At 40.1% G+C, this 27,935-nt stretch overlaps 1 protein-coding gene across 1 annotated transcript in view; it reads left to right on the plus strand.

Annotated features, from left to right (window-relative positions):
* Positions 1–323: 323 nt before the first annotated feature.
* The window catches only part of LOC126198700 (probable maltase), a 49,425-nt gene continuing 21,813 nt past the window's right edge, over positions 324–27,935 (plus strand). Inside the window, exons 1-6 of the mRNA XM_049935203.1 lie at positions 324–940; positions 1,085–1,261; positions 1,351–1,508; positions 1,906–2,031; positions 2,826–3,055; positions 16,818–17,022. Of these exons, the coding sequence (XP_049791160.1) occupies positions 418–940; positions 1,085–1,261; positions 1,351–1,508; positions 1,906–2,031; positions 2,826–3,055; positions 16,818–17,022 (1,419 nt within the window). The 5' untranslated portion in view covers positions 324–417. The remainder of the gene's footprint in view (positions 941–1,084; positions 1,262–1,350; positions 1,509–1,905; positions 2,032–2,825; positions 3,056–16,817; positions 17,023–27,935) is intronic.

Raw genomic sequence — 27,935 nt, forward strand, 5'->3', positions numbered from 1 at the left:
TTAAATCAACTGGTAATCTAAAATTCCATACATGAAATCTTACAGGATTTTTTTTAAGCGCTAGTGCTACTCGAGAGATCTTGACGAGATAAGCAGAACAACTAAATTACATTGGACGAAAACCTTTAAAGCAGAATAGGTTAACAGATTCTAGTAATGCAGGACGTACTGTAGATGACCCGATAATTTGATAGACAGTGGGTCTAAGGATTTTAACGTCAACGTTAATAAAATTGCTGCCGTTTTCCGTCCGCGGTGTTGGCAACCCTATCCCTGCTCTGTGACGTCAATAGCGGCCGTATTTCGTCAGATTTGAAGAGCAAGCCGTCTCAGTGATCCGGGGAGCGCAAGCCAAGGCGGTTGTGCGTTAACGCCGCAGTTGGTTATTGTGAATCTATAGTGGTGTGTTGAACAGAAATGGCAACTGAAATGGAATCTGCTTCTGATATGAATGATGCTGGCACACAGCTTTTGGAAGAAGAAAAACGTCCTACAGTTTTGCCGTTAGAAACAGCAAAAAAAGCGAAACCAGCTGGCGCTGAGCAAGACGATGGAGCGACGGAAAAGCTAGTCTCGAATGAAAAAATTAACTCCAATAAAGATGCTTCCGAAGTAAAGTTCTTGTCGGCAGATTCACAGAATGGAGACGCGAAGATTGACATTGAAAATCTAAAGCTAGCTTTCACTGGGATGACGAAGGAAGAATTGATGAAATTTGCAAATGACCCTTTTTGGATCCGTTTGAGATGGCTGCTTTTCGTCCTGTTTTGGCTTTTATGGGTAGCTATGCTAGCAGGTGCGATTGCGATTATTGTGATGGCCCCGAAGTGTGCACCACCGGCTCCACTGAAATGGTGGGAAGAAGGCCCGCTGTATGAAATTTACGTCAGGTCATACAAAGACGGTGGCGTGGACCAGGATGGTATAGGGGACCTCAAAGGTAAGTAAAAAAATTGAAATAAAATCCTGAGGACTAACGACTTCTATTGCATATCATATGTTAGAATAGGGGCGTGTCCCCAGGCTTTTAATGGTTGGATTTAGTAAACGTTTGTGCCTAATGAACACCTGTATCACATTGCAGGTGTGACTTCAGAAGTAAAGTACGTTGACGAACTGGATAGCACAGGCATAATTTTATCATCTATTTTCAAGTCAGATAATCAGGATCCCAATGCTGTTGAAAGTTTCACAGAAGTAGATCCAATATATGGGTCACTGGAAGATTTTAAAGAACTCCTATCAGCAGTTAAGAACAGGAGTGAGTACTAGATTTATGGTAGATTTCTTTTGTAATATAAAAGACTACTTACATAATGTGCCACTCCACTGACTAATTGATTTTTTCAGGTTTGCACTTGGTACTAAATTTTATACCGAATCACACCAGCAAGAAACATCCTTGGTTTATTGCATCAGAAAATGGTAGTGACATCTACAGTGATTATTACGTGTGGGCTCCAAGCAAAGGACAGAATGATGATGGAGAAATACCACCTAATAATTGGGTTAGTATCAGAAGTTGTTGTCAGTTGTTATCTAGTTGTGTGCAAATGACTTAAGTGTGATTCATGGCTTTTAAACGTTACATTAGTTCCTTACCTGTAATATTTACATCCCTTTTACATTGCTGTTGGACATAAATTTGTAAACTAGAAGTAACTTACATAACTGATGATCCTGTAATATTTTATTTTGATGTGACCAAAAGCTGGAATGTTACACACAGTTCTTTGTGTGATGTAAAGCTACAAACAGCACATAGTTTCAGATATTGCCCTATAAACATGGGTGAGATTTTTCTTATAGTGTACTATAAAAATTACTCTAAACTACAGATAAAATGGTAGATCTCTTCTTAATGACATACTTTGTAGTAGTACAACAATATTTGTTTATGGATAGGTCAGTGTTAATGGTGGATCAGCATGGGAGTGGAGCAGCAAACGAGGGATGTTTTACTTGCATCAGTTTGGTAAAGATGAGCCGGATCTAAACATGAGGAATCCGAAAGTTGTTGCTGAAATAAAGGTAAGGTCTAAATGGAGTAAAGTAGGCTATATTTTGTACAATACTTAAATTACACAACTTTGCCTTCTTGCCTTGCTTAGGGCCCAGTACAAATGTTTGCATTTGTGGGAGTGAGTGAGGGTGGCTACTTTTTAAATAAGTTCTTTCATCAGTTAGATATGGTGAACAGGCAACACAGAAAATTGTCGTGTGAAAGGTTTTATAAATAACACTTCAGTCATTCCCAAGGACGCTCATTATGTTATTGTACAGATGTTTTTCAGCTGTAGTTTCTATACAGCTTCCTGCCCTTTTTTTTCCTACCTTTCTAAGCAGATAAGTCCCCCCCCTCCCTCCCCCCCTCTCTCTCTCTCTCCCCCCCTCTCTCTCTCTCTCTCTCTCTCTCCCCCTCCCCCTCTCCCTCCCCCTCCCGCTCCCTCTCATGTGCCCCCATTTTGTTGTGTGTGATTAATTTTTGTTCTTACCGTATGATGATTCCATCTCTGTTAACTCACCCGTGCCTCCTATCCGTCCTCTGTTTTCGCTTTTATGCATTTACATCACTAATTTTATTCGGATCTCACGTTTCTTCAGTGTAGTTCCACTTTTACTTGTGTGTCATAACAGCTAAGGGTTGGTATCATTCTATAATTTGGATATTTGCTTATAGCTGCATATTTCTCTGCAACTTGTATCTTGCTGTTGATCTAAACTATGGTCCTCTTAATGATTGTTACTGATAGAATCACTGTGAAAGTTGATACTTTGAAGCCACAAATTGTGTTTTTTTTTTTAATTTTTTTAATTTTTCCCAGAAAGTGCTGCAGTTCTGGTTGGAACTTGGTGTTAGTGGATTCCAGTTAGAAAAGGTGGAGTTCCTGCTAGAAGATGAAGAGCTGAAAAATGAAACTCCATTACCTGTTCCAAGTGATGCCACCCATTTAGATTGGGACTTCTACACACATCTCCATACAACTAATCTTCCTGGGATAGTAGATATACTCACTCAATGGAAGGAAGTCATTACAAGTTATGGTGATGACAGGTATTTATTACTCTTGTTTTGATTTCTGTGCCCTTGTTCATTGTTAACCTATTATAAGATGGTTCCCATTTTTACAATGCTGCTGTTCACTCAGTTTAACTTTATGCATTTTTCTTTGAAACTAGTAACATGTTCTGGTGGTGGTGGTGGTGGTGGTGGTGGTGGCATTGTTGTTGTATAAGGATTAATGTACAAAAGATGCCTGAGAATTGCAGTGAGCTTGGCATAGTTGTTTTGCACATCTACCTCAACCAATCGCGTATCACAATTTTGTATATGTGTCTATGGCAACAGTTTATTTGCACATCTAAGTACAAGTATGGTATTGTTTTTGCCCATAGCTGTTAGCACTTGATAGTTAAAAGCTGAAAATCTAGTTACAGGGGAACACTGGGGGCTGAAACCTGAATCGTTAGTCTGTAGTGTGAGTTGCTGTATTTTAAAGTTGAGTAATCTTGGGTATTATATCCTTACTGAGTCTGTTAGATCTTCAGTCCAAAACTGAAGCACCCCTCACATGGTAGGTATAATATGCAGTATTATTGTGGTTCAGAATGCTGGACATTAAAGATGCTTCTGCTATGGTAATTGATGTTTCGTTGCAAGCAAAAAAAATTTGGTTGAAAAATTGGTTCAAGGAGCGACAAACATTACCCACATAAACTTGAGAGAAATAAAACTGAAGTAAGACTTCCATAATTTTTACACTGATCTGTAGTGTAGGCCTTATTCAATCTCACTTTGCCATATTTAAAGCACTTCATATCCCAAAACCTAAAACTACATGGGAAATTCAGAAAATTTATATTAGATAAGTCTCAAAGTATTTTGATGCATATTATGTATATAAATGTTAAGTAAACTCTGAAAATGCAAGGAGATCTAATACTTAACTTTTAGCAAAACATAAGTGATAAATAAAATAAATGAATAAAAGGGCAATCTAATGTACATTTTCTGAATTTCCCATTTAGTTATAGGTTTGAAACATGAAGTCGATTAAATATGGCAAAATGAGATTAAATAAGGCCTACACTACAGATTAGTGTTTCACCTCAATCGAAATTTCCCCGGGGGAGTCCAATACCACACATAAGTTTCTGTTTGTTGGTTTTATGTATTCAGTGTAATTTATCTATAATTGATGTTGTCACTTAGTTCTGGTGGCTCAATGGATCTGAAAACTTACCAACCGAGTTGTACCAAAAATAAAATAGCAATTTGTCTCCCCCTGTCCGCAGCTCGTGGTCGTGCGGTAGCGTTCCCACGCCTGGGTTCAATTCCCGGCGGGGGTCAGGGATTTTCTCTGCCTCGTGATGACTGGGTGTTGTGTGATGTCCTTAGGTTAGTTAGATTTAAGTAGTTCTAAGTTCTAGGGGACTGATGACCATAGCTGTTAAGTCCCACAGTGTTCAGAGCCTGCCCCCCCCCCCCCCACCGCTGATGCTGGCCTGCACCCATGCCCTCCCTCACCTCCTTGCTGCCAGAGAAATTTCTGAAGACATACTTACACCCATGATTAAAAAAAAAATATTTCCACGAAGTCAGCACTTTTCTATGGCGCCATAACTTGCTACCGCAGACTAATAGTGTGCCAAAGTCTTTTATTGGGGTATACACACAAGAAAATATCTGTATATCCTTTTAACTTTGCATTAATCAGTTTTTTAAAAAATTGTCATCGTCGATTGTATTTTCTGAGCAAAAAATATCGTACAATTCATTAACATTTTTGTTTATATACTCATCTGCCCCAAACATCCCACAGTCCAAGCCAGGATTTATACGTTACAATGTACTCTTAATGAGTGTACACTTTCATATTGTTTTGAGCTCATTTCAAATACAACAGCAGCAGCAAATACAGATATCCAGCGGCTGTAGTGTGCAAGTGACTGCCAAGGATATCAATGTCTTCATTTGGCATATGATATTGGTATATCCTTTTCTCATGTCAAGCAATTTTTTCGGATGTTTTGGCCATGGAACCGTGTATCAGCAAAATTTGTGTAGCAGTAAAATTTGTTCCTGACTGTTGAATTTCAACTAGAAATGATGTCACATGGACATTGCTCACATATTGCTAGGTGAAGTCAACAACAATACAGAACTTCTGAAGCAGTTTACAACAGGTGATGAAACATGAGTATACAGGTATGACATCAAAACCAAGACCCACTTGTCCCAATGGAAACTGCCTGAAGAGCCAAGACCGACAAATTTGATCACTTTCGAAGGTTATTCTCACTGGTTTTGTAGACCACAATGGGATAGTGCATCATGATTTGCTGCGTTATGGTCGTACAGTCGGTAAGGAATACTATCCCTGTAAGTTAGGTGCCATTTGTATGAAGCAATCCAAAGAAAACTACCAGAACTGGGGCAAAACCACTCATTGAAACTGCATCGTGATAAGGCTTCCACTCACACCTTAATACTTTCTGTGATTTTTTTTGGCAAACAAAAGCATTATTTTGCCTTGCTGGACATGGCTGCCCTGCGACGTTCTTCTATGTCAGAGGCTGAAAGGAACCAGGTAAGGACGTAGTTTTGACACCATTGATGAGATAAAAACAGAATTGCTGATTGAGCTAAACGCCATAATAAAATGTGAGTTCCAGAAGTGGTTCGAAGATTGGAAAAGTGCTGGCACGATCGTATATCTAAGGTGGATTACTTTGCAGGGGACAAAGTTGATGGTGATGAATAAATAGTTTCTTTAAGATAAAAAAATTCCAATTACTTTCTGATCACATTTCGAATTTTTGTATCGATGGTTGGGAAAAATTAAGTGCTTACTGTAACATTCACCTTAATGGAAAAGTTGCTATAGTGCAATAAAACTTCATTTTCGGATAAAAACACTTAGTTTGTAGGGGGTAAAATACACACAAATATGTAATGACTAATTTAACATTAGATTTTTTATTTTCTGCTTTTGCTGTGTCTTAGTGTTTGTTATTGAGCTATATACTGAAGGACTCCATATGCAAGTAAACAGAAAGTAATGGAAAATGAAACTATCAGCTTCCATGCTAATGTGGGCCTCTGGTTATGGAAAGATCACTCAATCATCAAAACCAAGACTTAACTTTCCCATTTATTAGCTTCAGCAACTCGTAACCAAACTATCTTTTAACATAACCTAGACCTCTGGGTACACTGCAGATCGTCACCATAATGTAGATTCTGTCTGAGATGAAATCATTAATATTGCAACAAAGACAGTGCAGAAGTGTTGTAAATATAGATCAGTAAAAGCAACACCTGTAAGTGCCAAAAACAGATAATTAAGAAAAGGCAATCCATGCAATAAGTCATTTGTATTTAAAATAAGGGAAATGCAACCACTCACGTATAGTGGACTGATGTGTGGAGTAGAGAGAAACAAAATGGGGAAACAACATTCACACTAGCTTTACAGCTCTTGCTCTTTTCCAAGCAAAAGTAACCCCCCCCCCCCCGCCTTTACACACACACACACACACACACACACACACACACACACACACACACCTCGACATGAGCATCTGCTATACCCTGCAACCAAACATGATGCATGAACTGTCTTTCTAAAATGTGGCTAATTTCCGTAGCACTTGTAACCTTTGTGTTTCACACACAAATTTTGAAATTTTAATAATGGCTGCAACGATTAAAACAAATCTGAAGACCATCTACAATATAATAATGTTTCACAGTTATGATGTGTGAAACTCTGAAAGAAAAAAGGGTGTAATTCTTTGTATACTGATACCAGCAAACCCAGCAATGCTAGGCTGACCAGATGTCCCTGTTTTGCCAGGACCGTCCTAGTTTTCACATAAATGTCTTGGTGTCCCAAGAAAATCAGTCGGAATATGTAAGTGTCCCAGTTTTAAACAAGAAACAAAATAAGTTCAGTAATATTTGTTCCTAGTTTCCTAGAAATAAAACATTATAGAAATATATATTTTCATCCCATTTGGTGTAACTCTTCTTATGCCAAAAGAAAAGCAGGTAATGTCTGCTCTTGCTTCTAACTTGCCGACCTGCCACTTGGCCCTCGAGACAAGTAAAAACAAAACCAAAGGATATATAAAGGAGCTTCAGTTAACTTAAACCATTTCTCATAACAGGGCTGTTACCATATTAAAGTTAATTTGTGAAGAATGGGAGTGACGTGGCTTGTGTTAGCAGTGCTTATTGAATATTGTTTGCCATGTACGCATCCTTGCCCTAACGGTCTGAAATCTTAAATTTTAGTACAAAATGTATAACTTGTACCTGATTGCTGATTGGTAATCCTAAACGCTAATTAGTATTACTAAACTGTACCTAAGTATCTAATAAGTGATTGAACATTGCTAAAAATATAGCCAGGCTATTACAGTGAAAAAGTACATATGTCTCTTTATTTCCCAGGAAAATAATTTCATTTATGTGTAATGTACCTACATTGTCCTTTCTACAATGAAGAACCAAAAAAAAGGTAGGCCTACACTTGTGTAATATGTAGGGCCCCCATGAGCACGCAGAAGTGCCGCAACATGACGTCGTGTGGATTCAACTAATGTCTGAAGTAGTGGTAGAGGGAACTGACACCGTGAAGCCTGCAGGACTGTCCATAAATTTGTAAGATTATGAGGGTTTGGAGATCTGTTCTGAACAGCACGTTGCAAGACATCCCAGATATGCTCAATAATGTTGATGTCTGGGAAGTTTGGTGGCCAGTGGAAGTGTTTAAACTTGGAAGTGTGTTCCCCCAGCCACTCTGTAGCAGTGGATGTGTGGAGTATCACATTGTCCTGCTGGAATTTCCAAAGTTTTTTGGAATGCACAATGTACATGAATGGATGCAGGTGACCAGACAGGTTGCTTACGTGCATGTCACCTTTTAGGGTCATATCTAGACATATCAAGGGACCGATGGCACACAGACTGCATATGCCCCAAACAATTAGTCTCCATCAGCTTCAACAGTCCAGTGCTGACATGCAGGGTCCATGGATTCATGAGGTTGCCTCCATACCTGTACAGGTCCATCCACTCAATGCAATTTGAAATGAGACTCATCCGACCAAGCAACATGCTTCCAGTCATAAACAGTCGAATGTTGGAGGTGACTGGCCGAGGTGAGATGTAAAGCTTTGTGTCGTGCAGTCAAGGGTACTCGAGTGGGACTTCAGCTCCGAAAGCCCATATTGATGATATTTTGTTGATGTTTGCATGCTGACTTTTGTTGATGGCCCAGCATTGAAATCTGCAGCAATTTGCGGAAGGGTTGCTCTTCTATCACATTGAGCAATTCTCTTCAGTTGTCATTGGTTCCATTCCTGCTGGATCTCTTTCCGTCCACAGCGATGTCGAAGCTCTGGTGTTTTACTGGATTCCTGATGTTCACAATACACTCATGAAATGGTCGTACAGGAAAAAGTTGTCTTATGTAAGCGTTGCCAACCACAGCGCCATATTCTGCCTGTTTACATATCTCTGTATTTGAATAAATACTAACAAAGAGACAGAGGGGCTGGCCAGTACTTAGCTCAGTACAGCCGATAGATGCACAAAACAGAACAGAAAATTTACGTATCATAGCTTTCAGAACTTTGTTCCTTCGTTGGGGGAGAGAGGGGGGAAAAGGGGAAGAAGGGAAAGTGTATTCAGTTACTCACAACCCAGGTTATGAAGCAACAGGGAAAGGTAAACAAAGAGGGTAGCAAAGATGGAGGCATGGGTGTCAGAGGGAAGCCAAAGATACTCTACTGGAAGTACTGTGCCAGCTTCAAACCAAAGAGGATGCATACGGAAGTAAAGAGGTATATAGTATAAAGATAAATACAACTATGTAGGACGAAAAGTAGTGTGAATGGCTGAAGAGATAAGGGAAAGAGGAGAAGACTGAACAGTAATGGGAGTGAGGTTGGTTAACATAGGTTCAGTCCAGGGGGATGGCGGGATGAAAGGATGTGTTGGAGTGCAAGTGCCCATCTCCGCAGTTCCAAGGGACTGGTGTTGGGTGGGAGAAGCCAAATGGCACATACGGTGTAGCAGGTTCCTAGAATTATGCTGGAGGGCATGCTCCGCTACTGGGTATTGGACATCTCCTAGGTGGACAGTTCGTCTGTGCCCGTTCATGCGCTCAGCCAGTTTAGTTGTCGTCATACCAATGTAAAAGGCTGTGCAGTGCAGGCATGTCAGCTGATAAATGACATGTCTTGTTTCACATGTGGCCCTGCCTTGAATTATGTTTGTTTTACCAGTAGTGGGGCTGGAGTAGGTGGTTGTGGGGGGGGGGATGCATGGGGCAGGTTTTGCAGCAGGGTCGGTTACAGGGGTAGGAACCGCTGGGTAGAGAAGGTGTTCTGGGAATATTTTAGGGTTTGACAAGGATGTTATGGAGGTTGGGGGGGGGGGGGCTACAAAAGGTGTTGGGAGAATATTGTCAAGGGATGATCTCATTTCAGGGCTTGACTTGAGAAAATCATATCCCTGGTGGAGTAATTTGTTGATGTATTCGGGGCCAGGATAATATTGGGTGACAAGGGGGATGCTTCTGTGTGGTTTGGGGGTAGGAACATTGTTGTTGTACGGGGAGGAATGTATTGCTCGGGAGATCTGTTTGTGGACAAGGTCTGTACGATAGTTGCGAGAGAGGAAAGCACTGGTCAGGTTATTGGTGTAATTGTTGAGGGATTCGTCACTGGAGCAGATACGTTTGCCACAAATACCTAGGCTGTAGGGAAGGGAGCATTTGATGTGGAATGGATGGCAGCTATCAAAGTGAAGGTACTGTTGTTGGTTTGTGGGTTTGATGTGGACAAGGTGTGGATGTGAGCTTCAACAAGATTAAGGTCAACGTTCAGGAAGGTGGTTTGGGTTTTGGAGAAGGACCAGGTGAAATTCAGATTCGAAAAGGAGTTGAGGTTATGGAGGAAATTCAGGAGTGTTTCTTCACCATGAGTCCAGACCACAAAGGTGTCATCTATAAACCTATACCAGGCCAGGGGAAGCAGCTGTTGGGTCTTCAGGAAAGCCTCTTCCATGCGGCCCATGAAGAGGGTGGCATAGGACGGAGCCATCCTGGTTCCCATGGCCGTTCCCCTGATTTGTTTGTAGGTCTGGCCTTCAAAAGTGAAGTAATTATGGGTGAGGATGAAGTTGGTAAGTGTGATAAGGAACGAGGTTTTTGGAAGATCTTCGGGTGGGCATTGGGAGAGGTAGTGTTCAAGGGCAGAGAGACCATGGGTATGTGGGATGTTTGTGTAAAGGGATGTTGCATCTGTGGCGATAAGAAAGGTTTCAGGTGGGAGGGGAGTGGGGATGGATTTGAGGCTTCTATGAAGTGGTTTGTGTCTTTGATGTAGGATGGGAGTCTGCGGGTGATAGGTTGGAGGTGTTGGTCTACCAGAGCTGAGATACATTCTGTTGGGGCTTTGAAGCCTGCCACAATGGGACGGCCGGGATGGTTCTCTTTGTGGATTTTGGGAAATAGGTAGAAGATAGGGGTATGTGACTCAGGTGGAGTGAGGAGGATTGTAGAAGCTGTTGTGAGGCCTTGTGAGGGACCTTGGATTTTTAGGATTTTCTGCAGCTCAGTCTGCTTGGAGGGAATGGGATCCTGGGTGCAGCTTTGTAGGTGGAGGTTTCAGTGTTGACGCAGTCCTTCTGCCACATAACCCACACGGTCAAGTATCACAGTTGTGGAGCCTTTATCCGACAGGAGGATGACAATAGAGCAGTCTGTTTTCAGCTCCTTAATGGCACGAGATTCAACTGGGGTAATATTGGGGGTTGTCGGGATGTTCTTCAAGAAGGACTGGGAGGCAACACTGGATGTGAGGAATTCCTAAAATGTCTGCAAGGGATGGTTTTGGGGGAGGGGAGGAGGATCCCTTTGAGAAGGCGGTCGGAACTGTTCTAGACAGGGTTCAACACTGGGTCTAGTATTTGGGGGCTGTGTTTGTGTGGTGAAATGATTTTTCTAATTGAGGTTCTGGGTGAATGAGAGGAGATCTTTAACCATGGCAGTGTGGTTGAATTTAGGTGTGGGGCTAAAGGTTAAGCCTTTTGATAGAACAGATGTCTCTGGAGGAGAGAGGGATCTGGATGAGAGGTTAAGAACTGAATTGGGACTGGTGATATGTGGCATTTGACTGTGGTTATAGTTGGGATTTGGTCTGTGTGGCGTATGTGCTGGGATTGGGAGATTGAGTAGGGTGACTAGGCTAGGTTTGTTGGCTTGGCTATGAAGGGGGGGAGGGGGGGTTGAAGGTGCTGTTGTGGTTGGTATTTGTGAGGGATAGGGGGGAGGGACCCCACTTCGTAGGTGTTGCACTAGTACTGTGGATAGTTTTTTCAGGTGGTGTGTGGTATGGAACTCAAGTTTACAGCTGGCTTCTAGGAAGATGTTCCTGAGTGTGTTCTCCAAGCAGGGGTTTGAGAGGTGGAGAACTTTGAAGAGAGATAGGAGCTGTTGGGAGTGGTGGTTACACGAAGTAGTGTAGAGATTAAGGACAAGTTGGGTAAGGCCTAAGGATTGAAGGTTCTAGAAGTCCAGGAGAGACTGGTGGAAGGAGGGATAGCACCCAGAGATGGGAACTTTTAAGTTAAGTCCTTTAGAGTAATTCAAGAGGTTAAGCAGGACTGAAGGAAAAGTATGTGGAATTGCAGTTTGGCTACGGTGAATGCATGTTTCCGGAATGAATGTAAATAATGTGGTATAGGATTAGGAATAAAATGAAACAGCCCATTGTTGTGTATGAAAATGAGTAATGTGGTGGTAAACTTCTTGCATAAAGAATCGCAGTATTGATAATGATGATATGAAAAAGATAGATCGTTACTAACTATATTTTGCAAATGTTGAGTCGCAGACAGGCATAACAAAAGACTGCTAAACAAATAAGCTTTCAGCCAAAAAGCCTTCTTCTGAACTGGCTAATTATAGCTCGCCTAATGTAACCTTCTTTTGTGTGTGTGTGTGGGGGGGGGGGAGGGGGGGGTCTGTCGCCGCTTGGTAAGTAGATATTTTTATCTATCGAATTCAATTATTTTGTCAAAAATTGTTTCTGTTGTTATGTTTCATGCATTTTCTTTAATTTAAGACGTCACAAAACTATCCCATTGGCCTCAGCCCAGTTTATTCTATCCTTTTCACTCCCCAAACTTGGACTCTTGTATCCAGTTCTCCTTATGACTGCCTGATGCTTTTGCTCGTCCTTTTCCTACATAAATTCCCTAACCCCATTCCTACTCTGTGGATCCCTGCTCCATCTATCTGTAACTGTTTAGAAAAGTATCCCTTTACCTGGCTAAAACTCAGCCTCATATCCTTTTCAGAATTGCTGCCTAAGCCATGGAATCCCCCCCCCCCTCCCCCCCCCCCCCCCCCCAGTGGCCTTATCATAAAAGTTCCCTTCTCTAGATCCCACCATCCTTTCACAATGTTCTTAAACTTTCCAGATAACCTTTGGTCCCCTTCCAGGAATTCCTTACCTACAACTTGGCCTCTCATCCTTCCCCTCATCAGTTCTTAAGAGCACTAGCCTTTCAGCAGAAGAAACAACCACCACACACAACTTTAAATCAATCCTGACCAAATGATTCTCCCTGTAGATGAAGGCTCCACCAGTGTCTGGTTGAATTGCAGTGACTACCTGATAGAAGGCTTCTGCCAGCTGTCTGACTCCTCGACCTCCAAATTCTGCCAGAGTGATCCCATCCCAGTCCCTGCTGAAATTCAAAGGCCCTTCACAGAACCTCTCCCTTGAGACCATCTCCCCCCCCCCCACTCTCTCTCTCTCTCTCTCTCTCTCTCTCTCTCTCTCTCTCCATCTCTCTCTCTCTCTCTCTCTCTCTCTCTCTCACACACACACACACACACACCCCTTTTATATGTTCCCCAAAATCCAACAATCCTGGACAGCCCATTGCACATCTACATCTACGTAGATACTCCGCAAATCACATTTAAGTGCCTGGCAGAGGGTTCATCAAACCACCTTCACAATTCTCTATTACTCCAATCTCATATACCATGCTTCCATACGAGCTGATTTCCATTATTTTATCATAGTGATCGTTCCTCCCTATGTAGGTCAGTGTCAACAAAATATTTTCGCATTCGGAGCAGAGAGTTGGTGATTCCGCCGCAACGAAAAACGCCTTTCTTGTAATGATTTCCAACCCAAATCCTGTATCATTTCTGTGACACTCGTCCCGTATTTCGTGATAATACAAAACATGTTTGAACTTTTTCGATGTACTCAGTCAGTCCTTTCTGGTAAGGATTCCAAACCACGCAACATATTCTAAAAGAGGACGGACAAGCGTAGTGGAGGCAGTCTCCTTAGTAGATCTGTTACATTTTCTACGTGTCCTGCCACTAAAACGCAGTCTTTGGTTAGCCTTCCCCACAACATTTTCTGTGTGTTCCTTCCAGTTTAAGTTGTTCGTAATGGTAATACCTAGGTATTTAGTTGAATTTACGGCTTTTAGATTAGACTGATTTATCATGTAACTGAAGTTTGAGTTTCTTTTAGCAGTCATGTGGCTGACCTTACACTTTTCGTTATTTAGGGTCAACTGCCACTTTTCGCACCATTCCGATATTTCTTCTAAATTGTTTTGCAGTTTGTTTTGATCTTCTGATGACTTTATTAGTCGATAAACGACAGCATCACCAGCAAACAACCATAGATAGCTGCTCAATTGTCTCCCAAATCGTTTATGTAGATAAGGAACAGCAAAGGGTCTATAACACTACCTTGGGGAATGCCAGAAACCACTTCTGTTTTACATGATGACTTTCCGCCAATTACTACGTACTGTGACCTCTCTGACATGAAATCACAAATCCGGTAACACAACTGAGACGATATTCAATAAGCACGCAATTTCACAACGAGCCGCTTATGTGGTACGGTGTCAAAAGCCTTCTGGAAATCAAGAAATATGGAATCAAGCTTAAATCCCTTGTCAATAGCACTCAACACTTCATGTGAATATAGCTAGTTGTTTCACAGGAACGATGTTTTCTAAACCCATGTTGACTGTGTGTCAGTAGACCATTTTCTTCAAGGTAATTCATAATGTTCGAACACAAAATATTTTCTAAAGTCCTGCTGCATATCGACGTTAACGATATGGGGCTATAATTTAGTGGATTACTGTTACTACTACTACTACTACTACTACTACTACTACTACTAATTTTCTTGAATATTGGTGTAACCTGTGCAACTTTCCAGTCTTTGGGTATGGATCTTTCGTCGAGCAAACGATTGTATATGTTTGTTAAGTATGGAGCTAATGCATCAGCATAGTCCGCAAGGAGCCTAATCGGTATACAGTCTGGACCAGAAGACTTGCTTTTATTAAGTGATTTAAGTTGCTTCACTACTCCGAGGATATTTACTGTAGCTGGCTCTTGTGCTCCCACTCAAAGAATTTCCACCTTGCTGACAAACACCCCCATTCAGTTACCCAAAACCTAGTCTTGCACTTCAAAGATATTAATCATTTCGCTGTGAAACTGTAGCTCTCCCAGTGCCCTTTCAACTCCAAAGCCACTATTTCTTTCCTTATACATCTTAGCAACTATCTCCAGACACACAACCACTTTTACTTTGAAAGGTAGGTATAGAAACAAACCCACAGCACAGCCATGGGCACCCACAAGGCACCCTGTTTATGGCCATGTAGAGGTAACCTTCCTAGCCTTCCAAAAATCCCAGCCCATAGTCTGGCTCAGGTTCATTGATGATATCTTTGTCATCTGGACTTGAAGCCAAGAGATACTATCCTCATTCCTTCACAATTTCAACACGTCTCCCATTCTTTTCACTTGGTCCTCCTCAATCCAACGGGCCACCTTCCTGGATGTTGGCCTCACACAACTCAGTCCTCCGACCACCCCCCAGAATCAGCTACAAAGGAGCTTTCTTGTGCCACCCATTATCACCCTGGACTAGAACAACTGAATCATATCCTTTATCAGGGCTTTGATGGTCTCTAATCATACCCTGATATGAGGGGGAAACCCTACCCAAAATCCTTCTCACCCCCTCCTAAAGTGGTGTTAGTTGCCCACCCAATCTGCACAACATCCTAGTCCTTCCCTAAACCTCTCCCATTCCCAACCCCTTGCCACAGGGATCATATTTCTGTGAAGACAGTTACAAGACCTGCACAACCCACTCAAGCATTTCCTGTTCCGCTCCTATCGCAGGCTTATCCATCCTACCCCATCAGAGGCTGAACCACTTGCAAATGCAGCCATGTCGTATTCCAAATCTGCTGCAAATGTTGCACATCTCTTTAGGTCTGTATGACTATCATCCATCTGTCCACCAGGATGAATGGTCATCCACCAGACTGTTGCCAAGAACAAAATTGACCACCCTGTGGCACAACGGTAGCTGAGTGTAACATGCTCCATTTCAATAGCTGCTTCACAACTTGGGTCATCTGGATCCTTCCTTCCACCACCAGCTTATCTGAAGTACAGAGTTCTCTATGGAACATATCATTCACTCCCATAATCGTCCTGGCCTCAATCTCCAGTAGCCCAGTGTCTCCACCCCTTCCAGTCAAGTTTCCCTTTCTTCCAACCTGTCACCCCCTCCCAAATTCATGTCACAGTGCCACCTTCAGCATGCACTGCTTACGAAGGTTCCGACAACCATGCATCACATGCTTAGCCTGTGCACGTGGCAACCCTCCCTTCCCGCATTCCTAGCCAGAAATCTGGCTGCCTCCTGCTAGCCACCCAGGACTCCTCACCGGTGACTGCAGAGGCAGTAACCTCACTTGACACAACGTATTTCACCTGCCGAAATGCCTCAAAAGGTGTGTGTGTGTGTGTGTGTGTGTGTGTGTGTGTGTGTGTGTGTGTGTGAAGTATGTATGCAGTATGTATGCGATTTTTTTTATTTTTGTTTTGTAGTTTGTTTGGATAACAGAAAGTAAAATATTCTCGCTAATTTTTTTGCTATTGTAGGTTATGCTTGTATATTGATTTATCAAGTCAGAATCTGATAATACAGCTAGATTCTCAAAATATTGAAACAAGTAGATACCAGAAACAGAATCAATCACCTCATTTTGGTCTTAATATGTATTTAATAAGCAACAGTACATTGTATAACTTATTTTATTGGGCAGTACAGTGCAGCGTCACTCGTTGCCTACTATAAAAATTCATCACTACAATTTGCCATCTGTTCCTCTTAATTATGTTCAGTAGGTGACATATGCTGTACCTGATTTTCCATTGGGTTATTGGACAAAGATTGAGTATAACCATCTCAACTGTGGGTTTTTCATAAAGTGTGATATTGCCCCTCCCCTCTCCTGAAGCCTAGAATGTGGCGACACTGAAATATTACATAGAAAAGTACTAGATTTGTCATTGCCAATGTTCACTCTGGTATTAGTTATTTTCTTTTCTTTACCTTGCAATTTTAGTTATTTGTAAATTCAGGAATGTTATGTTATATAAGAGGAAATTTGGGTGTTTTGATCACTGTTACATGTATATACTATATGCCAAATTATGAAACATACTAGGACTAGAGGAAGCCATAATGTAACCATTTAGAGCTTTCAATGGTAGCTTCCTGAATAATCTGTGAATGCCATAGTAGTTGTATAATTGATCTGTTGTCATTAGTGAGTTGACAGTAATCTTATTTAACTGTTATTGTTGAGAATTCGTAACACAAAGTAGTGTATCACAGATTTGTATATCCAGTCTCTTTCAAACACTATCTTTTAACAGGATTCTTATGGTCAAAGGAAATGCGTCAAAGAATGCACTGCATCAATACGCTAAAAATAATGGCACAGATTTAGTGGATTTGGTACAGCCGACAGAAACTTTCACTCTTCTGAAGGAAGGATTTACTGCTGATGATTTGAATGACATTGTGAAGAAAGTTTTGGACAGCAGTAACACCGGAAATACCGGACGTCCTGTCTGGCAGGTACTGATAATTACTTTATAGATGGTTATTTTTTTCTCTGAAGTTAATAATCTGCATGAATATAATAAAGCATAATATCTGTGTTTCTCAAGTCAAATACTGCTGGAGCTTTAATGTAATATTATCAAAGCATATGTGAAACATCATCTATGACATAGGTTTTTCTCAACTCATAAGATGTCAGCAACAAGTTCTTTACTTGAGATAGTACTATACGACAGGATACACCCTTCCACATCTTTGACTTGAAGTTACCAGTCAGCTATTGGAAGACCTACTGTTTGATGTGAACTTAAATCCATTATGCTCCTTGGCATTTTTTACATGCACAATACAGCAAAAAATTCTGAAGTGACAGGAAAAATTTAAAAAAAAATCATGTGGTAGATACCAAATCTAAATTACTGTTAACCATATAGCCAATTCATGAAGAGCAAGGAATTTTATAATAGGCAGAAATGTTAAAAATCTTTACTATCAAAAACAGTCTTGATCACAATTTATATATTACAGTGACCGGTTTTGACGACTATTGTGGTCATCTTCAGACCACAGTAGTGGTTGAAACCGGTTCCCATGATAAATTATTATCAAGACTGTTTTTGATAGTAAATACTTGTAACACATTGATCATTGTTCGCTCCCACAATGTGTTTAAAAGTAAGAAATGTTAAACCTTTCTTTGTGGTTAAGGATGTGGGTGCAGTGGTCCAGAGGTGTCCTGTTTTATTGTTAAATATCATGTTTATCTTTTGGTAATTTTCTATTTGTGTGAAGGCTTCAATATTCATCTTGTATTTAAATCTTGTCTAAAGTGAGGTGATAACTATCATTTAATTGTAACCTCACAGTGGAACTGTCTAGTCACACATCAAAACCTGCCCTGAAATTAATGTATTTATTTGTTGTAAATATTTGCCAAGATCATAGTTTGTCAGGCAGCTGGATAACTGTACACCCGCGCCATAGCTGTAGCAGACAATGCATGCGCAACTCGGTGGGCACATATCTTTGGTTGATGGCATATCGGTAAGCAGATAACATGGCAAAATGTGATGCTAATTTATAAAGTGGATTTCAGTTTCTTTTAGTAGTTTTTGTCTAATAAAATTGCTCAGTTACAATTTGATCATTAAATGTCAGTAATAATTAGCAGTTGCCTTTGCAGTACCGCTAAGTGTTAGCACATGGGATTCACATTCAGGAGGCTGACAGTTCAAATCCCTGTCCCACCATGCAGATTTAAATTTTCTGTGATTTTCCTAAATTGCTCCTGGCAAATGCCAGGATGGTTCCTTTGAAACAGGCACAGCTGATTTTTCTTCACCATCCTTTTCTAATCTAAATTTCTGATCAGTCTGTAATGATCTGGTTGTTGACAGGAAATCAAACTCCAATCTTTCTTCCTTTAATTTTGTTTCTGCTCCCGTCGTATATGCTTCATAATAGCATCTGTCTTTGTGCAAGTCCCAAAGTTTCACAATAATCTGGGATCCAATAATGTTTTCAACCTTGCAAAGATGAAATACAATGAAACATGGTGTTGTTGTTGTTGTTGTTGTTGTTGTTGTTGTTGTTGTTGTGGTCTTCAGTCCTGAGACTGGTTTGATGCAGCTCTCCATGCTACTCTATCCTGTGCAAGCTTCTTCATCTCCCAGTACCTACTGCAACCTACATCCTTCTGAATCTGCTTAGTGTATTGATCTCTTGGTCTCCCTCTACGATTTTTACCCTCCACGCTGCCCTCCAATGCTAAATTTGTGATCCCTTGATGCCTCAAAACATGTCCTACCAACCGATCCCTTCTTCTAGTCAAGTTGTGCCACAAACTTCTCTTCTCCCCAATCCTATTCAATACCTCCTCATTAGTTACGTGATCTACCCACCTTATCTTCAGCATTCTTCTGTAGCACCACATTTCGAAAGCTTCTATTCTCTTCTTGTCCAAACTGGACAACAACTTCGGATCTCCGGGCGGGGACTACTCAAGAGGACGTCGTTATCAGGAGAAAGAAAACTGGCATTCTACGGATCGGAGCGTGGAATGTCAGATCCCTTAATCGGGCAGGTAGGTTAAAAAATTTAAAAAGGGAAATGGATAGGTTAAAGTTAGATATAGTGGGAATTAGTGAAGTTCGGTGGCAGGAGGAACAAGACTTTTGGTCAGGTGATTACAGGGTTATAAATACAAAATCAAATAGGGGTAATGCAGGAGTAGGTTTAATAATGAATAAAAAAATAGGACTGCGGGTTAGCTACTACAAACAGCATAGTGATCGCATTATTGTAGCCAAGATAGACACGAAGCCCATGCCTACTACAGTAGTACAAGTTTATATGCCAACTAGCTCTGCAGATGATGAAGAAATTGATGAAATGTATGATGAAATAAAAGAAATTATTCAGATAGTTAAGGGAGACGAAAATTTAATAGTCATGGGTGACTGGAATTCGTCAGTAGGAAAAGGGAGAGAAGGAAACGTAGTAGGTGAATATGGATTGGGGGGAAGAAATGAAAGAGGAAGCCGCCTTGTAGAATTTTGCACAGAGCATAACTTAATCATAGCTAACACTTGGTTCAAGAATCATAAAAGAAGGTTGTATACCTGGAAGAATCCTGGAGATACTAATAGGTATCAGATAGATTATATAATGGTAAGACAGAGATTTAGGAACCAGGTTTTAAATTGTAAGACATTTCCAGGGGCAGATGTGGATTCTGACCACAATCTATTGGTTATGAACTGCAGATTGAAACTGAAGAAACTGCAAAAAGGTGGGAATTTAAGGAGATGGGACCTGGATAAACTGAAAGAACCAGAGGTTGTAGAGAGTTTCAGGGAGAGCATAAGGGAACAATTGACAGGAATGGGGGAAAGAAATACAGTAGAAGAAGAATGGGTAGCTCTGAGGGATGAAGTAGTGAAGGCAGCAGAGGATCAAGTAGGTAAAAAGGCGAGGGCTAATAGAAATCCTTGGGTAACAGAAGAAATATTGAATTTAATTGATGAAAGTAGAAAATATAAAAAATGCAGTAAATGAAGCAGGCAAAAGGGAATACAAACGTCTCAAAAATGAGATCGACAGAAAGTGCAAAATGGCTAAGCAGGGATGGCTAGAGGACAAATGTAAGGATGTAGAGGCTTGTCTCACTAGGGGTAAGATAGATACTGCCTACAGGAAAATTAAAGAGACCTTTGGAGAGAAGAGAACCACTTGTATGAATATCAAGAGCTCAGATGGCAACCCAGTTCTAAGCAAAGAAGGGAAGGAGTACATAGAGGGTTTATACAAGGGCGATGTACTTGAGGACAGTATTATGGAAATGGACGAGGATGTAGATGAAGATGAAATGGGACATACGATACTGCGTGAAGAGTTTCACAGAGCACTGAAAGACCTGAGTCGAAACAGGCCCCGGGAGTAGATAACATTCCAATAGAACTACTGATGGCCGTGGGAGAGCCAGTCATGACAAAACTCTACCATCTGGTGAGCAAGATGTATGAGACAGGCGAAATACCCACAGACTTCAAGAAGAATATAATAATTCCAATACCAAAGAAAGCAGGTGTTGACAGATGTGAAAATTACCGAACTATCAGTTTAATAAGTCACAGCTGCAAAATACGCGAATTCTTTACAGACGAATGGAAAAACTAGTAGAAGCCAACCTCGGGGAAGATCAGTTTGGATTCCGTAGAAATGTTGGAACACGTGAGGCAATACTAACCTTACGACTTATCTTAGAAGAAAGATTAAGAAAAGGCAAACCTACGTTTCTAGCATTTGTAGACTTAGAGAAAGCTTTTGACAACGTTAACTGGAATACTCTCTTGCAAATTCTGAAGGTGGCAGGGGTAAAATACAGGGAGCGAAAGGCTATTTACAATTCGTACAGAAACCAGATGGCAGTTATAAGAGTCGAGGGGCATGAAAGGGAAGCAGTGGTTGGGAAAGGAGTGAGACAGGGTTGTAGCCTCTCCCCGATGTTATTCAATCTGTATATTGAGCAAGCAGTAAAGGAAACAAAAGAAAAATTCGGAGTAGGTATTAAAATTCATGGAGAAGAAGTAAAAACTTTGAGGTTCGCCGATGACATTGTAATTCTGTCAGAGACAGCAAAGGACTTGGAAGAGCAGTTGAACGGAATGGACAGTGTCTTGAAATGAGGATATAAGATGAACATCAACAAAAGCAAAACGAGGATAATGGAATGTAGTCAAATTAAATCGGGTGGTGCTGAGGGGATTAGATTAGGAAATGAGACACTTAAAGTAGTAAAGGAGTTTTGCTATTTAGGGAGTAAAATAACTGATGATGGTCGAAGTAGAGAGGATATAAAATGTAGACTGGCAATGGCAAGGAAATCGTTTCTGAAGAAGAGAAATTTGTTAACATCGAGTATAGATTTAAGTGTCAGGAAGTCATTTCTGAAAGTATTTGTATGGAGTGTAGCCATGTATGGAAGTGAAACATGAAACATGGTATGCAATTGAAATTGCTTAATTTTCCATAAGACCTATATATGTGTTCTTTACTAGTTAATTTCTTGGACATTCATTCCAATGAGGTCAACAATTTCATTAGAAATTGTAGAAATGTTAGAAGAAACAGGAAATAATTCAGATGATTCCAAGAGTTGTGATCTCTACAATGATTGTTGTGCTAATTAAAGTCGGGAACAACAATACAATACCTTCCTAGCCAAAGAAAACGATGTACATTAATAACTTTCTGTGAGAAAAAAGATTGTAACTTTTTGGTTAAACGAAGAAGAGAGAAAGCACTTAAATGTGCAAAGCCAGTTACATTTAATAAAATCTGAATGTTTACATGAAGTAAAAATATGTGCCATAATGAAACTTGAAAAAAAAAAAAAATGTGAAAGAAAAACTATTCAAAAGCTTTATAAGTGCTTGTGATAGTAAATGCACCATACTGAGACTACATGATCTGAATTGTATGTGAGATTACCATTTCCAGGCTTCCTCGACCTCATTAAAGAGATTCAGGAAATTATTGAGAAATTCGTAGCTGACATAAAGCTGAAGCTTCTTATCTTCTAAAAGCTGTGTATAAAGCCAGTCAGTCAGCTTTCGTGCAGTTCACACTTTTATGATTACGAAATAAGTCAGCTGCTTTGCAGTCGAATCCTGTGACACGTTGGTATACATGAACGCCAGTGATAAACATCCCTGGATTACTGTTTCTGCAGCACACTCTCTCTCTCTCTCTCTCTCTCTCTCTCTTCCTCTCTCCAGGAACATCAAGGTAAATTAGAAGCAAAAATTAAAACAAAGGATGTTTGTACTTGCAAAAATCGTGTAACTGATGCAGCAAAACCTGGAAAAATAGGAGAAAATGATTGTCAATGTTACATCCAAAAGTCTTCATAACATTTTTCAGCAGTGTAAGGCATTTTTCAGAAAATTGTCAGTACAGTTTCCAATAGCTCTTTCTCATTTCAGTTTATCAGCAGAACAGTATTTTTAGATTTTAGTCATTTCTGATTTCAGTTTGCATCACCACATTTTATAAAATTGATAAAGTATGCCTAGTACACAGCACAATATGCAGAACAGTGACCATTGTCATTACTAACTGCATTCACGATCTCTCTAAATAAAATTATTAGTTACTGTGAAGTGCCTGAATGCATTAATTTTTTTTTTATCAGATGTGCCTGACACAAGGAAAATGTTTGTTTTTATCACTTAATAAACACTTAGCATTTTTGTGGTGACTACTGGGAATAAACAAGAAACTTCTTCATTGTTAGCAAAATATACATTAGTGAAAAATTATCATAAGAACAGTGCTACAGGAACTGTTATGAAATATTTAATGTCCACAACTTAGTCCTGATTGATGGAAGTCGTCTGTATTGGAACATCATAACTGCCTTGATTTTCTTTCTTTCTTTCCCCTGCTATTCACATGTATTAACAATTACATCTGCAGCAGTTTAGCTGTTGATATGAAGTGAAAGTTATTCTAAAAATTAATGATTTGAGACATTTTCTGTATGGTTTAAGTGCCTAAAATCCACATGTGTGCACTAGGGACTTTATGCTACATGGCATATGCCCTCTTGTCATGCCTGCATCTGCTTATTCGCTGATTTATGTCCTAGGCAGGAAGGGCTGTACAAACAATTGCTATAAGTGATCCTTCATGCAGCAAAAACTAGTAACTTTAACATCTTTAAAAAATATTTGCCATGAATCTTAACAGCTAAAATTTTGACACTGTATTTCTTTCGGTGCATTCGTCCTGCGTGGAAAATTTATGGATAGGTTTCGACATATTGGATTGAACCATTCTCTTGTCAGACTTTAGCAGAAGATGCAGTTATCTGTATAAAGTGATATCTGAAAAAAGCTGCACAGATATTCAGTCAGATCTTGATAAGATTTCAAATTGGTTGAAAGAGTTGCAACTTCCTTTAAATATACAATAATAAAAATTGTGCTCTTCACAAAAAAGAAATCCTATGATGGCAAGATCAGCGAGTCGCAGTTGGATATAGGCAACACATATGATGTCATGCTGAAAAGTACTGCCTCCAAATTTTTTATTGAAAGCTCATACAGCTTTTCAAATAAATGAGTTAACATTCTGCACATTCATTCTTCAAGTCCACATATTTGCAGCCCTCTGCCACTCTGAATTGTAACATATAACATGGCAATGCGTAATACATGAAATAGCATCTACATCTACCTCTAAACTCTGAAAACCACTGTGAGCTGCACGGCAAAGGGTATGTCCCACTGTACCAGTTATTAGGGTTTCTTCCTGTTCCATTCACATATGAAGTGCGGGAAGGATGATTGTTTGACTACTGTGTGTGTGTGTGTGTGTGTGTGTGTGTGTGTGTGTGTGTGTGTGCAGTAATAATTATAATCTCATTCTTACACTATCTATGTGCACGATATGTAGGGGATTTTAGTATATTCCTAGAGTCATCATTTAAAGGTGGTTCTTGAAACTTTTTTGATAGACTTTCTTGGGATAGTTTATGTCTATCTCAAAGTGTCTTCCAGTTCAGTTCCTTCAGTATGTTGTGACACTCTGCCATGAGTTAAACAAACCTGTGACCATCCGTGCTGCCCTTCTCTATATACGCTCAGTATCCCCTGTTTTCGCACTGGTCCCACACACTTGAGCAATATTCTAGGATAGATCGCACAAGTGATTTGTACACTGATTGCCCTTCTCCAGTATTCTACCAATAAATCGAAGTCTACCACCTTCTTAACCCATGACTGAGCCTGGGTGCTCATTCCATTTCATATCTCTACAGTGCGTAACACCCAGGTATTTATGAGTTGACCAATTCCAACAGTGAGTTATTAATATAATAATCATAGGATACCTTACATATATAATGTACAATTTTACGTTTTTGAGCATCTAAGGCAAGTTGCCGGTCTTCACACAACTTTCAGATCTTATCAAGATCTGAACAAGTATTTATGCAGCTTGTTTCAGATAGTACTTCATTATATATAACTGCATAATCTGCAAAAATCCTGATGTTACTACTGATATTGTCTGCAAGGGTTACTTCTGATATTGTCTGCAAGGCCATTAACATACAACATGAACAGCAAGGGTATACCCGAAGTTACTTCTACATCTAACAATGACTCTCCATCCAAGATAACATGCAATATCCTCCCTTCCAAAAAATTGTCAAAACAGTAACAAATATCACTTGATACCCCGTATGACTTAACTTTTGACAATAAGCATAGATGTGGTGCTGAGTCAAATACTTCTTGGAAATAAAAAATACTGATTGTCTTGATCAAAAGCTTTTAGTATGTCATGTGAGAAAAGTGCAAGTTGGGTTTCACATGTTCGATGTTTTCAGAATCAGAGCTGATTGGCACTGGTATCGTGCAGTTAAAGATATCTCATTACGTTTGAGCTCAGAGAATGTTCTAAGATTGTACAACAAATAAATGTCAAAAAGATTGGACAGTAGTTTTGTCGATTACTTCTACTACCCTTCTTGTAGACAGGTGTAACCTCAACTTCCCCCCCCCCCCCCTCCAAGGGATCTAAGATAAACTATTGTTAAAAGAGGGGCTAACTCAGCCACAAATTCAGTATAGAAGCTGACAGGGGTTCCATCTGGCCCTGGAGCTGTGTTCAGTTTTAATGATTTCAGCTGTTTCTCAACCATACTGACACCAATACTAATTTGATTCATCTTTTCAGTGGTACAAGGATTAAATTGGTACACTTCTGCTGGGTTTTCCTTTGTAAAGGAATATTTGAAAATGGAGTTAAACATTTCAGCTTTTGCTTTGCTACCTTCAATTTCAATTCCTGTCTCACTTGCTTGGAACTGGTCACTGACTTTGGTGCCACTAACAGTTTTTAAATATGGTTAGAATTTCTTTGGGTTAAATGGAAGATCATTTGACAGTGTTCCACTAAGGTAGTCATTGAAGGCATCACACATTGCTGTCTTCACAGACAAATGTGTTTCGTTCAGCATCTATCCATCTGTAGCCCTATGCTTTGTTTTACACCTATTATGCAATAGTCGCTGTTTCTTTAAAAGTTTCTTTACAGTGCTGAATTCCATGGAGGTTTCCTCACATTATGGACTGTTCTACTGGATACATATCTATCCAGTGTGCATTCAACTATTCTTTCAAACTTGAGCCAGAGTTCCTCCATATGCTCCTGACCTTTGCTGAAATTTTAAAGTTCCTCATTGAGATATGACACTACTGATTTTTATGTAGGTTACTGAACACACGTTTTCCTGCTTGGTTTAGTTGATCTGTGTATGTTGGTAATCATTGTTGCCACAACAATGTCATGGTAAGTGATACCAGTTTCGATGTGGACATCCTTAAAGAGGTCAGGTCTATTTGTTGCTTTTAGATCCAACATGTTTCCATCGTGAGCGATGTTCCAACCTGCCTGTTGTAGGTAGTTTTCAGAGAAGGCATGTAGTATTGTCTCACAGGATGTCCTAGCATGCTCACCACTGATAAATTGTAATTTTCCCAATTAATTGTTGGATGAGTAAAGTCTCCACCAATGATTACAGTATGATTGGGGAACTTGCATACAAGTGAACTGAGGTTTTCTCTAAAGTTTTTGGTAATAGTGTTTTGAATTCAGTGTGTTCACCCACACATGGAGCACCTCCATTCAACTTGACAAAGCCAGATCACACATGAATGCTGCGACACCTGCAACAATCCAGCCTCTTGGGTTCACTGTCACTGATAACCTACCATAGTGTCCCAACTTGGTCTCATCTGATTTTTATCTGTTTCTAGAACATAAGGAACACATTCAGGGACTTCACTTTGATAGTGGTGAAGCAGTGTAGGCAGAGATGAGGTTGTGCAGTTGCCAAGATGACAGTTGAGAAATACGAGACATGAAGAATAAAGAAGTAAAATGTTAATGTTGATTTTATTTAAAAAATACTTTGAGCTTTGACATAAAAATTCAGACACAATACTTTTCAGCAAGGCCTCATGCAAATACGTGGATGTAACAATTTTTGGTGGCTCAGCAGGTGTAGTTAGAGATTGAGCAGGTGGAAGATTTCAGTTCATTGGAGATTTCTTACTAAACAATCATACAACCCATCTGAGAATATTGATCAAATGTGTGGGACACATGTTAAGTAGGATTAACAGATATCAAACATTTACAGAAAAGAGTTGGACAAAGTTTCATCGGATTTGATTGAGCCATGGAAGACACACTGAAATGTCAAAAAATCTGAATTGCAGACAGTTGAAGATATGTAACTATTGTGTGAATCTCTTAGTTCAGGGACCAGTTACAAGAACGAAATCTGGGAATGTACTACAGCATCCTGTGCATCACTTCAGTGAGGACAGGATTAGAAGGCACTCCATATGCAAATGCAATGGAGAAAAACTGCAATGGTGGTACAGTGGGGGGGAGTATACTTGATCACGCACTTTAGTGGTTTGTAGAGTATAGATATGGATTTATTGGTCAGTAAGACTAAAATGTTAGAAAAATCAAACCTTGCACCTTTCATCAAAGCAAAAAATTAAATATGTCATTGGTAAAGACATATAATTGCCTATTTATAGTAAGTTAATGAACAAATTTATTAGCAATTTTTTCTCATATTTTTGAGAGTGTCACTCATTTAAGTTGCTGTAAGTTTGTGTTAGCTCCATGCTGCAATTACTAGTTGCAAGGCATTTCTTTCTATTTGACTTGGTCCTCTGTTAGGGACTGCAAAATAAGTATAATAACCAATGTGCAGGGGCAGGAAAATTCTATGAAAATTATACCCATGAAATTAATGATTTTTAGCAAAATAACACAAAATCAGATTTCTGTCACTGTGCTCCACATAACACACTTCATCTTTCTTAACAACCACTGACTATACCCTGATGTGGACTTGCTCAAAATAGCCTGCACATCATTTCCAACAATTTTTTTGTTTCAGTTTTAGGCTTCTGTAAGATGTGGCGAGGCCATTTGCCGTAGCTTAATTGTCGCTAGTTGTTACCAAATGTCCTTGTTTTACTTAGCTCATCCTGATATGGCTGAATATGGAATAGATTCAGTACTAATAACCAGGTCAATTTCCCCTCTCCAGAGACAGTTAATGTGAAATTGTAAAGGCATGTTGTCATGTATCCAACTAGAAAAAATGGCTCTGAGCACTATGGGACTTAACATCTGAGGTCGTCAGTCCCCTAGAACTTAGAACTACTTAAACCCAACCAACCTAAGGACATCACACACATCCATGCCCGAGGCAGGATTTGAACCTATGACCATAGCGGTCGCGCGGTTCCAGACTGAAGCGTCTAGAACCGCTCGGCCACACCGGCTGGCTATCCAACTAGAGCTCCCTTCCTCTGATGACTAACACA

This window comes from Schistocerca nitens, chromosome 1, assembly GCF_023898315.1.
Source record: "Schistocerca nitens isolate TAMUIC-IGC-003100 chromosome 1, iqSchNite1.1, whole genome shotgun sequence".
NCBI classification, from domain to species: domain Eukaryota; kingdom Metazoa; phylum Arthropoda; class Insecta; order Orthoptera; family Acrididae; genus Schistocerca; species Schistocerca nitens.